Here is a 14359-nt window from a genome sequence, read left to right on the forward strand (position 1 = left end):
AGGAAGTCTGTCTATTTCTTCAGGATACCAGCTAATGAAATAAATTAAGAAAACGTCACTTCTCCTTCCTTCACTGTATAACCTTTCTTAAAGTACAGAATGTTTGTAATTTATGAAGTAATTTAAGTTACTCAAAATATCAACTATTAAATCACAGGCAGCACAGGAGAGACTTTTCCTGCAGTTTTGACATTGGCTATAGGTACAGTAGAATGCTACCATCTCCTGGGCCTTTATCTTACTGTTCAGGTAAGTTTTAGGAAAAGCATCCAAAGTGCACACAGTGTGACAAACTTGCATTTTAAAATGTCATTTCACTTGAAAGTTTAAGGCATGGAAAGAACATTTTATATTCCATTGTTTGAACTGAATATCTAAACATTAACTTTCACTTACAGGTATAATTAAAGCTGAAAACCTCAAAAACAGTGTTATTTTGTACATGGTCTCTGATCATTTTAGAAAGTAGAACAAATACAATAATTTTTGCTGGACTTAAGGTTGTGCCTGGACTATTTTATAGCAACTGATACAATACTCACTTTGTTTCCAGTCCGTTGAGAGCAGCCAGTGTATTACACAACACGTACAGCAAACCATTATCAAGCAGTAGGTCTGCAACTTTTGAGCAGGAATTTATGATTTGTAGCAGGAGACAGAAGCAGTTATGCAGCAGAACATTATCATACAGAGAGTTCTCTATAAGACCCAGAACAGGAATGACACACCATTTTTGAAAGAGTCCAACATTCTTGACATCTTCCAGATCAAATCTATTAACATAAATATAAGTGAGTGACATCCTTAAAATAGCACCCTGGTATATGCAACTAGTATACACCAGTATTTTGGCAGATGTAGATGGCAATTTCCTACATTTCATTGCAGTAACAATGCCTGTCTACTAAAGGAAGTAAGAGCAAAATAAACACTTCAAAGAGCCACAAGGAAATGAAGTGCCTAAAAAGTGTATCTGAAGCTTCAGCTAACTACCAACTATCTACAATATAGATTTCATGAAAACAGAGGGGGTTTTTTAATCAGTGTAGAAAAATATGACTCATCATCTTTCCAGTAGTAGGTATTACAACTGGCACAGACACAGACACTATCAAGAAACCACATACAGCTTGGCATCAATATAATAATATACTGACTGACAGCAGGTTTGATATCCTATATCCATTACTGCTGAGGTTTAATTAGGTTTGGTAACTTCTGGCTTATTGTGACTGTAGAACTCAGAACAGTGCTTCAGACCTTGTATTACTTGTGCATTAATAAATTGGATTACTTTTCTAAGGTTATCAGCCCATCACATGACTATTACACACAATCCTAAAAGAATCTGAGCCATAAGAATTACCTTTCCAGCCCCATGATCAGTCCTGAGGAAATAACAGTTCTCTGCTTTGGGGCTAGTTAAGCAGCCAGGTTTAAGTCTTGCAGTTAAACAAGAATATTTTGGGGGGTGAAGAGCAGGCCATCAGGCAGAAGTAATTTGGCTACAAATCCTGCAGAGGCAGCAACTGAGAAGGAGCTTTTTGCACTGCTGACTATACTTAGATGCATGTTCTCCCTGTACAACCATAAAGTAGTCAGACTAATTCTAAAAAATAACATTTGCTTTGACAATAGTCTTCTTGAAGGTAATCTCCTTTCCTGTCAATATGAGGTGGCTCTTTGGTTCAAAGAAATGGTATATTTGTGGGATTTTCCCTAAAGGAAATAAGGGTTTAAACTCAGGGCCAAGCCAAGGAAGCAGCTGTGACATCAAGCTTTTTCCTTAATCACCTACCAAAATCCAGTAGCAGAAGTCTTGTGACTACTACTTGAAACTTCTAAGGATATAAATCAGAGTTTCATGTAGGATCAGAAAGAACAGGAAGAGTTAAAGTGATTACAGGACATTCGAAGTGGAAAGGCCTCTGAGGCCCTCAGAAGGGCTGAAGGTTTAGAAGATCCCAGCTGACAGCACCCATACATTTAAATGTTAAAGCTACAAGCAAACCATTTCAAAGGAGTTTTGAAGGACCCTTTTTATGGTTGTTGACTACTACGAAGAGAATAGGAATTAGAAAGCTATCACATCCTTGCCTCCAGCAGCAGAGTGCGCTGCTTGTAGTTCAAATATTAAGTTACAGGACGCAAAAGCAAAGCATTACTTACTCTTCATCCAAGCCAACGGAGCGGCCAAAGAGCATTTCCAAAAAGCACTCTACAACTTCCTGAGTCCCCTGGTGAAGGTACAGCTGGTTGGCTAGCAAGGAGAAGCCACGATTCTTTAAAAATTTCTCTTTCTGTTCCCTCCTTGCTCTGTTGAAATACGCATCCAACAACTAAAAATAAATGCATAATTATGATGTAAGATTTAAACATTTAATATAACTCCCTTGAAAGTTAAGTTGTCTGATTTGAACAGTTTGAAATAAAAATTTTTTAAATTCCAGATTAAAAACATCAACTGCACTATTGCAACTGCAATCTACACTGCCTTTGTTACAACTGACAGCTGACTATCCTTTTAATCTGAAGACTCTTACGTTTTTCGTCCATTTTGGGGGAGATGAAATCACACACAACAGTTACAGAATGCATACATAAATACATTTAAGCTTTTTATACTTGGTAAATTCCACACTTCGGTGCGTATGCAAGTACATGCACGATTTTTTGGATCATTTTGTTAATAAAGCCGTATCATATTCTTCTTAAATTAAAATACAAATCTACTCAAAGTTTTTCATCTACATAATGTTATCATCCAGGAACATTGTCCTTGTTAATACTACAAAAATCTCTGAAAACATTTTGAAGCCTCAAGTCCACGTTCAGGCCACAAACATGTGGATGACTCCCCAGAATAACTGAAAGTCAACCGTGTTAGAAGTCAAAACTTTGCTTGCACCTTAATTTAACATAGTGCATCATGTATTTAATTTTGAAGAGATGGTCACTGACTACTTCTGCATTGCTGCTTCCATTTACATCAGTAATGCTGTCATATGCCCTCTGGCTTAGATCATAGACTATATTTATCTATTGAAAGATTCTACGTTTGTGTTGGGGTTTTTTGGGGTCTTTTTGTTTGTTTGGTTTTTTTTTTTTAAGTCTGTGGAGGTGGAAACATCTCAAAATTCAGAAGTAAACCTAGAAAACTAAGGAAAGCAAAATAAAAAATATTAACAAAACTTTATGTTTCCAACATGTTAACTATGCTAGTTCACAACTTTTTAGCTGAAAACATTTTATATAGGCCTACTTTAATGACGCCTTGTTGTATGAGAGGAGATGGGTGGTTCACAAGAACTATAAGATAATCAGGTTGGATAAGTTTGTCCATCACATCTTCTAGCATGATATCTGGTAGGATTAAGAGAACTCCACGCAAGAGGTCATATAATCCGCAACAGATAAGCACAAGAGAGTCTTCTGTACATCTGAAAACAGAGGAATATATTTTATCGCGTGTCCTGGTTTCGGTTAAACCACAACATCGCAGTTCATTGTCTACAACAGGAAGCATTAAAAAAATGCATGATTGTTAGCTACTCTTGGGAGGGGGGAGGAGGAGGAGGAAATCCGGCAAACATTTCTCCAGTACTCCTATTACCACTCTTCATTAACACTTGTTTTTGGATGGCAGATAGCAAAAAGGATCATCTGACCAGAACTACTTGCTTGAGATTTTTTGTCAGCTAGCATAAAAAGTTCCCACTCCTACCATAGATAGCAAACTTTAAAAATCAGGAATTTTGCTATATAAATAATGCAAAAATTGAAACACAGTTCTATAGACTAAAAGCTTAATGAATTGGTTTATGACAGCCATTGAAAACATTCCCTTAATTTTCAGGCTTCCAATTTTTGTAGAATAGTAATCGAGACCAAGAACTGTGAAATTAAAGCTCATACACTGAGCTACTGCTAATTTATTATTTTGTTTATCTGCCTACCTGTCATCAGGGCTTTCAGATAGTTTTTGGGTATTCTCATTAGCTGAAGAAAAAGCAAGACTCTCCCAGTCTTCAGGAAGCACATTCTTGTCAGCAAAGCTTGGCCAGCGAGCAATGGCTGATGATCCTCCGTGAACAGAAAATGCTAAGCCCAACCCTGCAAAATTACTCTGACTCTTCTGAAACGAAGGCAGTCCTTTCAGATTGTCTGGACGACATAGCGATGGCTCAGCTGCAGCACCACCACCTTCATTACATTTCAGGTCTGCATCTGCTTCTTTACTCTCAAATGCATTTTCAGATAACTCTTCTTCTTTTGCAATATCTTCAAACGTTTCGGCAGATGTTAACTCTGAGTCACAAACTGTTTTTGCAGACTCACAACTGCTAAGAAAGAGTTCTTCTTGTACTCTCTTTATGGTTTCAGAACTTTCTACAAAACCAGTTCTACCCTGGAGCTCAATGTAGTCATGCTTGCCAATGATTTGCAGGTCATCAACGCTCCTTCCCATTCTTTCAGTTAGTCTTTTTCGATGGACTTGAGGTGAGGAAGTAGGAGATGCTGGTAAGCTTTTGCAAAGCCTTTTAGGTGCCTGAGAGCTTATCTTCTGCTGTACACTAGCCTTGGAAGCGTTCCCTAGAGAAATAAGGGTATCTTTAGCATTCCTTTTACACTAGAAACAAGCTTTTCCCTCAATGTTAAACTCCACATACATTTAACATAGTGGTGACCCAAGCTAATTTTATGTGGCAAAACTGATTCAAAACCTGGCATAGCTAGCATAGATTGGGCGATCAAGTAGAGATAGCAAACTATTATGCAGCCATATATTTAGCAAGTCACAAATCTGAAAGATACATAAAATGCAAAATAATTTTTCCATATATACTGGAGTTTCTGGATTTACATTATGATCCTCTCAGCTAACCCTCAGCAGGAATTTGTACAGAATCATAGAATCATCGAGGGTGGAAGGTACCTCTGGAGATTGTCTAGCCCAACCTCCTTGCTCAAAGCAGGGTCAAATACAGCAGGTTGCCTCTATTCGGAGCTCTTGTGTAAGAAGTCCGATCTACCAGCATGTTTCAGTGGACATTGAAATACTATTCACCAACCCTTTTGCACAAAGGCTTTACATGTACTTCAGATTCATAACAAATCACTGCATGTTTTATTTAACAGGGCTTCCTTTTAAGTGTACATTTTGACTTGAAACAGTCAAACTTTCTGAGCACATTACAGATGTCTTTCATAAAATATATTTTAAGAGGGAAAGCAGTCTGTATACCAGACGGGTAGAGGACGCTTTCTGTTAGTCAAGGAAAAGGAGACTTTGTTCATTCCCAAGTATTTTGAAAACTATGCACCAGTTAGTACTAATGCAATGATGATGCATCAGGAATATTTTTTTAAATGAGATATATATAAAACAAATATATAAATATATACATACACACACGTGCAAACACAGCCAGACCAAGCTGGCCTTCAGACAACAGGAAGGATCTACATAGCTGCAATCTTAACAGCCAAGCTTGCACACACATTAGCAGGTAGTGCAACAAATTGCAAACCCACATGCAGGTAGCAAGTTATCTAACGGCCATACCATTTCAAATATTTTATCTAAATTTAGAAATTCAAATTCAGAACCACAACACAACCTATTTTCACAAAAATTTATGTTGCGTATTCCTCTGGCACACATGAATAATCTTTATTCAAGAACAACAGTTTGGTACTATTGATATAAAGAGTACTCTGTTTAGAAGAGTAAGATTTCATATATAATCCATATGGGAGAATGACTAATTCCATACACAATTTAGTACTGTGGTCTGCTCTTCATATCACTGCTTTTAGTAAAAGACATTTGAACTAACACTGTTTCCACTGAGGTAGTGCTTGAAGACTCAATTTGCTTTTTCTAAGCAAAGTAGCAACAAGACACCAATTGTAAAAGGTATTACATTGGTGATACACAGAATATAGCAAAGTCATACATGAGCTGAAATATATAGCAGCTAAGTTAGAGATCAGAGTAATTTGTTTCCACTCCTGTTTTGTATATATTGGTAAGCTTGCTTAGGTTATGCATTTTTATTTAGAATTTATTTCTCATTGTCAATAAGCTTAAATAAAGGCTTAAGCATAAGTTATATGTTTTAGCTTTTGTTTTACAGGTGATATTTGTTGATTGCCTATTCAAATCTGCATAAAAAGTATGATTAAAAATCTAATTCAATAATGATGCAAAAAACATCACACTGACAGTACGCCAACTGAAAAAAGTTACCAGCTTGAACTAATAACTTCACACTATTTCAGCATCTATAGCAGAGGAATTCAAAACTGATTAAAGCAGTTATCTTTACAGACCTCAACTTGTTTAGCATGCTATATAATGAGACTGTTTCTAGAAAACTATTCCAATTTTAATTTATATAACCAAGGTATCTAAGATGTTCTTTATAAGATATACTTTCCCATCCTCTATCATGTAGGAACAGTATATATACCTGCAATATAACAAATGCCAATACTTTAATACTATATTTAGATGGATGTTAACAATCATGCACAAATAAAGGAAAATATCAGCTTAATGCTTTTTGCACAGACAGGACAGCTGCCTATGGGTCACTATTTCAACTATTGCCTGGTTAAGGCATTCTCATACATCTCTAGCATGTCTGTTTAACAAATGAAATTGTTCAGCTATCTGGTCCACTTCACTGCCTGAGCCATCAATGTGGCAATTTGTCTCAACCTGAGAACAAAGAGCAGTTCAGGCAGCATGTTCAGTTCCATCCTTCTTACTCTGCTGTCCAGGCATCAAGCTCCAATGGGCAGAGGGAGCTTTGTAAGAAGTCTTTGTGGGAAAGTAATACTTTAAAGGCACTCTAGTCATCTGCCAAAGGACTGTCTTAATGTCCTTGTTTTTCCAGCATTGTTTTACCTCCCAGTGGTAAAGCTGTAAATCCAGTTGGAGTTGTAATCACAAATGCAGAACTGTCTATTGACCTCCCACCACTGCTGGAATTTCTCAGGTACATAAGTGATTCAACTTTCTCCTGGAAAATTTTGCCATCTAGAAACAAAAGATAAGGGGAAAGTTACATAAAAAGCTTTTAAAGTTTGCATTCTTGATATTTTTAGACTCATAGTAGCCAGGTTACATTTCAAGTTGATCACTGGAGGCTAATGAGAAGTGCTCGACTCAACGAGTATCTGAGAAAAAGCACTTGAGAAAAATTTTAAAGATATATCACTAAAACAAAAAATTGACTTCAGAACACTGAAAATATTACACTGTTCTAAAGTGATTATATTTGAAGATGGTCCTTGCAAGCATACAAGTAGTAATAACTGACTTTTTGCCATGTCAAAAACAGATGACTTCTCAAACAGGTTCATCTAATAAGGCTCAAAGTATCAAAAGTGCATTCTACTCTTACTCAGAATTTTACATCTATTAGTATTAGAGGACAGATACAGATAAAAACAACTGTACTGCCTTTGAAACCAATTACTAAAACTGGAGGTACACAGGCATCTGCAAAAGGAGAAAATATTTCAAACTTGGATGATGTTTTCCATGTTCATGTAAGTTATGGCTAAGGTTGTACAACGCTAATATTAAAGCATGAGCTATACATCTACCAGTTTCTCATTTTTTAAAAGAGCAAGAAAGAATTTTTAAAGCTCATATCACTCATTTTGTGAAAGTGATCATCTCGTACAGATATATTGAAGACAGCTGTTGTCCTGTACCTGCACCCCTCAAAGCACATAGGTACTTTCAGTAACTTGTATGCAATACACTGATGGTTCCTGCTAATGACATCTTGCAGTGCAACTGATCATTTGCTAAAAATGCTCCTCAGCCCTTTTATTTTTCTAGGAATTCAGTAACAGGAAACAAGAAAGTAGAGATGGAGACAGGACCATATACACATATTTCTGAAGAAGCTTCGTTTACAGGTAAGTTAGACATTTTTCTCTAAGATTTGCCCACAGGCAAATGCGTCCAGTACAGGCAGCTAACATTATGCATTCCATTTAGCAGTATCAAACTTTAAAGAAAGTTGAAGACATAACCACCAGAGATTATCTATGGCTGTAGACACAAGAAAGTTCTCCAAGTAAGCCAAGCTAACAAAGTCTAACTATAATGTCTCTCAATACTGTAAACTACTTTTACTTTACTAAGTCCCAATAGTTCAATAATTTTATGTATATAGTTATTACAATATAGCAATCAAAGAATATATTCATAGAATAGTAATTTACAAGAGTGAAAGAGGTTTTCTTAGATATTAATTTATGACTAGATTTTTATTTTATTGTTTATTTCTAGTTAAATGTGACATATCTACCTATGTGCAGGGTAAAGTAGAAGTTGGTAGGATTGTGACAAACATATGTGTTTGTGGGAGGGTGAACTGCTAAGAGGAAATTGAAGACCAGTGTCAGCAATTCCAGGTCTGGGGGAGATCCAAGTACTTCTTCAATTATTTTCACAAATGACCTACAGACCTCCCGAGGCAGGGATGCAAGGTGCCCTTCTTTATGCTCCTAGAAAGGAAGAGCAGTACAACTGTAAGTTATTTGTATTTTTAATTTGACAGAAATTGTCTTTTTTTTTAAATTGTCATGCTATAGTAGAAGACAAGGAAAAAAGCTTAAGTAATGAAGCCTGTATTCTTTAACTTGAGAGGAGCTACTGTACCTACTCAATGTTACCAAAGTCCAGCACACTCAAAATTCAGGCGCAAACAAAATATTGCAGCTGTTATGGAAGTTTAGTTTTACAAAATGAACATCTTCCGCATACTACGCTACTCTGACTGGAAATGCTGGAGCCTTAGGACATGAATCACCATTGAAAAAATAGTTTACTGTCATTGTATTACATATATGTAGAGAAATTAAAATAGTTGATGATACTAACATTTCAAAGATACCAAGAACTTTCTGAACAGTGACACACTGGGTCTTCTGTATTTCCACTTCCATTTTTATAAACATACACATTTGAGATTTCATTGATAATTATATTTATAATTTCTGCTTGATCAAGCATTCTACGTAGTTTGACAATGACTATTTGGAAAAAAAATCCATTAACTAAACAGTGATTTTAGAACAGGACTTCAAGAAATATGTGGGAAACCTCAATGAAATGTGAGCATGGTGATTAACTTTTTTTAACTTCTTAAATTTCACCTCTTTTTTGGTACCCAAGCACCTTATCTGAGACTGCTGTATGAAAAGACTAGATTAAGTTAATTTAAGTGAAGTTTTCAAAGAGAATGGTTTATATAGTTTTATCTTCCATTCCATCATTCCCAAAAAATTGCCAAATCATTGTTGACCAATTTGAGTAGGTTTTTTTGACTAAGAAATTAATTTTTCCTACCAGGCATGTATATTAGTGTTTGTACTCATGGGCAAAAGACAGGGAAAATACTATTCAACATTCTGTATCTAGGCATTTGCATTAATATACAATTTTAAAAGTTAACTATACTACTAACAAGTTCCAAAAATAGGGAATACCACAAAAATGAAATTAAAAGTTTACAGCAATGAAAATGATTAAAAGATGCATTAAAAAAACATTAAGAGGAGAAAAAACAATAAATGCATTTCATGTGTTAGAGAGAAACTCAGAATAAAAAGGAATGTAAGACAGAAAATACAGTGTAGAAAAAAGGGATTATAAGATATTTTCACAAACAGATATGTACTATAAGCAGGAAGCCTTTTCAAAATCACATTTCTAAGAATTGGCTATCAAAGGGCTGAAGCACTTCCCCAAAGTCCTTTTTAGAACAGCTGTCTCCATGCCATGGAGGAAGCTACTACTGGATCAAAATTTTGAGAGGAGTGCCCAGACTGAGCACTACAGGCTGGCTGCCCTATTAGCTCTGGTGAGATACAGGATAGACAGTTTCTGCTACTTGTGCAGTATCTATGTTTTTCAGTAACGAAGACTTGAACTAGTAAGAAACATCTCAGGAACTAGTAAGAGACATCTCAAATCTCTATAAAAGGGTCACAGTTCATTTCAGCTCCTACTCATGTATGAGCTGTGCAAGTAACCTAGTGCCTAGGTTTTCAAATAGTACCGATGGTTAAAATCTCTTGCCCCTTCTGTCCAGCAGTAAATAGAGCACCCAGTAGGGAACTGTATCAGTTTACAGCAACAATGCCTGTTGAAGAAGATGAAAGGGGTCTGGAAGCACAGAGGACAGTCTACTGAAGTAGTTTTTTCTATAGCATTTAGTCTCTTTCCCTGCCACCCCCTCCCGCCAAGTAAAACTGAGTATTTGCCAAGCACAAAATAGGATTTCAGAGTAAAAGTACCTGCAGAACCTGACAAGTTAACAGGAAGTGATGTACCACTTGAGCTTTCAATAGCTGTTTAATGTTAAACATCTGTTGGTGATGGTTAGCTCTGATCAGGATTTCTAGAGCTGCTAACAGAGTTTCCCAAACACCTTGCTGAAAAGCAAAACAAAACAGGAGCATGGCTTAAAATATATTTCTGAGTCTACACACTGAGAATAAAAAAACAAACAGTTTAGGAACATAGCCAAGTTAGTTTTACACCTAAGAAAAAGACTAAATGACTGCAAATGGTCAGGTCAGAACTAGAAACTATCAGAAAAGTTATGCTCATACAAAATTAAGCATATTTTAACGATTAAGCTACAAAAAAATTACTTCTTGTCTAAAACTAGTTTTGTATACTCTTTGCTATATTAACACTGGTTGGTTATTTTCAACAGTTTAACTCCAGAGGGAAGCAGGTCTTCCTCAGTCTTAACAAGTTTCCTTAAAAAATTAATCCATTCAACTAACAAGTCATTTACATGCATTACATTTGCAGAAACTAATACGCTAAGGCTACCCACATCATTGATAATGGGAGCTGATGCTACTACCAGCTATTCAAAGAAAAATAAGGACCATTCATTTTAGAAAATTTTAGTAATTACTGATATCTAACTGGAGAAATTAATTTCACACCTTGTAGTACTTTATCACTTTTTTTAAATATTGACTTTTAGACTTAAAATCTTTCCAAAATGAAAGTAATTACCTTTGCTTTAGACCATATCTTCCAGTCAAGCAGCAGCTTTTCTAACAATTGAACATCTTGGATAACTGCAGTAGAATCTGTGTCAAGCATGAATTGCCCATTTTCATTTATATAGAGAATCTCATCACTGCAGCATCCTTCAAGGAGAGTCTTAAAGGGCGGGAAAATTTTTTTGAATGTCATAAGCACAAAGCAGTACAGTTGTCCTATCCAATTTATCAAAAAACATTCTTTAAAGAGACATCAAACTCTTGATAGGGAAAGCATATATCTACCTGGTCAACTTTGAAAATAGTTACTGAGTTTAGTAACCCCACTGGAGTCATTTAAGAGGCTTCATTCTTATAACACCAGTACAAAAATTTTTTTAAAAAATATTTTCAAGTGCATTCAAATATTTTTATTAATTGCTTATGAGTTTAAGCTTACTTGAAGATCTTTGCTCTCAGAGAAACAAAGCTGCTTTCCCCCGTGCCCCCATCTCCTCTGAAATCAGGGTCTTTCAACACTTCCTTTTTCTCCCCTTACCTATGAGGAGTTTCTAGTTCAAGGCAAAACACTCCTAGACCGAACTTGCTCCAAATCACTGTTCTGCCTTAGTGAAGACAGCTTCAAGTGTAGAATTAAAATCAGAGAAGTTTCTAAATTTGTGCTAACATTTAACAAAATACCAGCTTTAAAGAGCACTCTACCTTCAGCATGCAAAATCCAACAATGCATTTTGGTTTGATCAACACTCGATGAATCATAGAATAACCATTACAATTGTCCATCTCCTGTATTCTCTGTTGATTGTATTTTGTTAAAGATAGTATAAGTTGCAGTGCTAAAGCTTGAGTGTCTTCACAGCTGCTAATCTCTACAACCTGAAGAAAAGACAAATTTAATAAAACTGTTTAAGTGAGAAACATTTAGAAAAAAGCCTTAAAAATGCTTTGTTGCCATCTTATATCATAACTTCTGGATGAAATCTGTTTTAAAGATTTTGAGGTTAGGTACATAACCTTCATTTTTGCCTATGTGACTACATTTAGATATTCTATCTGAAGGATAATTCCTACTGTGGTAAATGATGATCTGCTAAGAATATAAGTCCCATTAAGAGAATCCCTTTTTAAGAAAAAAATCTGTTCTAAACAAAATTTAAGCAGAAGGCACCAATTTATTCTTGCTAAACTACAAAGTCACAAGGTCATGAAATACATAAGCCACTAATAAGAATAAACTCTCTTTGTTGTGGAAAAGTATGTTTCCTAATTGTTTAAGGAAAGCTTTAAATTAAGGTTCCTGAAGGTCTAGGCTAGCTCTACCTGGAAGCGTCAAACATTAAAGTTTTATTTTGTCCATAAAGAAACAAGCAATTTGATAGATGAAGACCGTGGACCATTCCTCACTCTTTGCTTCCTACAATTTTTGAATCCCAGGAAAGAGCAAATAGTATTTTTACCAAAAATGTACAAGAAGGAAAATCTCACACGAATGGAATTTCAGCTCCTATAGGTTCCCTTGCTTGTGTACCCATTAATTCTGCTGTACTTACAGTTATACACATGTATACCTGCACTGTCTGACAGCTGATCTATTGTTTGCTTGCTTTACTGATGCAAAGAGAGTCTACAGCAGGATTTGTGGCATGTACTTAGCATAAATTTACGTAATACAATAACATGAATGAGGATTTTCTCCTCAGATTTCACTATCAATGTCAAAATCACAGCAGGCAGCATCTTCATAACCAGAAGTCTGAACACCTGACTGTCTCTAGTCCAACACGCATTGGTTACTCTCCACACACCTTTCAGAACACTACCATTGCCAGAGGCATACAAAACAAACAAGTTTTAGGCCTACGTTAGTATTTTGAATTAACTGTAATATTTCAGAGACTCCTAGCACAAATATTAGCATCTCCATGTAAAGGTCAGAGCTAAGTAGTAACTAGTTATGGCTCATAGCCTTAATATTTTTGAAATTACAGTTTTCCTTAGGATAAGCCTTTGAACATGGCTGAACAGTTCTCTCAAAAAAGCTCTTGCTATTTATTAGCTAAAATTAAAGTTCTGCACACTTTGTAGTTTTACATTTGTTCATACTTGCATTGCGAATATCCTGTGTTTAAAGTGTTAAAGATATGCAATGAATTTAAGTGCCTTTAAAAATTAGAGACCAAAAATATGATCAGTTCAACAACACTCCTAAAAATAAACTCTTTTGACATTTAGAAGCCCCATCTCTAAATCAGAATGTAACACCACCTTACATACTAGCAATATTACAAAAAACATTACATAACAGAATTATAATTAAGCTTCCAATTTAAGACAACCTGTATGATGCAGTCTGTGTTACGTCACATATTTTCCACAAATTTTCTTTAAGAAAAAAGAAGTCACATGCAGACTAGAGCAATGCAGCTAGAATATGTGATTTGCTACCCAAGATCCAAAGAAAATTTTATATGGGAGAACGCATACATGCACCCCCCTCCTCCAGCCCCCTTACCCTAGCAAAGAGGAAAACAAATGCAGCAGTTCCTCCAATTTCATGTAGTATACCCTGAAGAGTTTTATATTCAACGGGCTGAAGTGTTTTCAGGTGATGAGAGTCCAATACATTGCTCTGAACTTCTTTCAAACTGAAAGGTCTCTGAGAAGGTACAGTTTTCACTTGACCTTTCAGTCTAATAACAGGTTCATATATGGTGTACTGACCAGGGCAGCATGTGGTATAAACAACAGCAAGACTCTCCTGAAACAAGAGAAGTTTATAAATTTTTTCAAGAAAGTTTAATACAAAAAACCCCAACCCTCAAAACACAAAAAGCTACACACAAAATAGCCACCTAACAAGAAGTAGCAGCAACTTTGGCAGTTCATTTCTACTTTACCATTAGCATGCTCCTAAGTTTCATGTGGATGCATGTGCACTAAAATGCAACAAGATTCCTAAGTTTTAGCAAATGTATGCAATAGCTACAACACAAAGTTAAGAAAGCACTACAAAATTCCACCAAGGATCCCCCTCTTATCACCTGAAGAAGAATTACAACTATTTTGCATAAAAACAATGTTACTGACAAATTTAAAAGAAAATGAGCATACAGAGGTATTGGGCAAATTGTTTCCCTTTCTAAAGTGGAGAGTCCAAAACAAAGTTATTTATTTTTTCCAAAATCTCTCCAATTTAAGTCTATCCTTTAATCAGCTTTGCCATACGAAAAAGGATCTCAATAGAAGAAGTTTCATTACTGATGAAGAGACTTAGAGCAAAACCAAAGCTCCTGTGGAAAGT

The 14359-nt window shown here is 35.7% G+C and overlaps 1 protein-coding gene across 1 annotated transcript in view; it reads right to left on the reverse strand.

Moving 5' to 3' along the window:
* LYST (lysosomal trafficking regulator) overlaps window positions 1-14359 on the reverse strand; it is a 68647-nt gene that overhangs the window by 28842 nt on the left and 25446 nt on the right. Inside the window, exons 16-25 of the mRNA XM_009281795.2 lie at window positions 13571-13816; window positions 11761-11934; window positions 11069-11218; window positions 10330-10467; window positions 8337-8535; window positions 6917-7048; window positions 3957-4593; window positions 3263-3440; window positions 2170-2339; window positions 543-773 (exon numbers count right to left, since the gene is read on the reverse strand). Coding sequence (XP_009280070.1) covers window positions 543-773; window positions 2170-2339; window positions 3263-3440; window positions 3957-4593; window positions 6917-7048; window positions 8337-8535; window positions 10330-10467; window positions 11069-11218; window positions 11761-11934; window positions 13571-13816 — 2255 coding nt within the window. The remainder of the gene's footprint in view (window positions 1-542; window positions 774-2169; window positions 2340-3262; window positions 3441-3956; window positions 4594-6916; window positions 7049-8336; window positions 8536-10329; window positions 10468-11068; window positions 11219-11760; window positions 11935-13570; window positions 13817-14359) is intronic.

The sequence above is a fragment of the Aptenodytes forsteri genome, unplaced genomic scaffold (genome assembly GCF_000699145.1).
Source record: "Aptenodytes forsteri isolate BGI_AS27 unplaced genomic scaffold, ASM69914v1 Scaffold132, whole genome shotgun sequence".
Classification (NCBI taxonomy): domain Eukaryota; kingdom Metazoa; phylum Chordata; class Aves; order Sphenisciformes; family Spheniscidae; genus Aptenodytes; species Aptenodytes forsteri.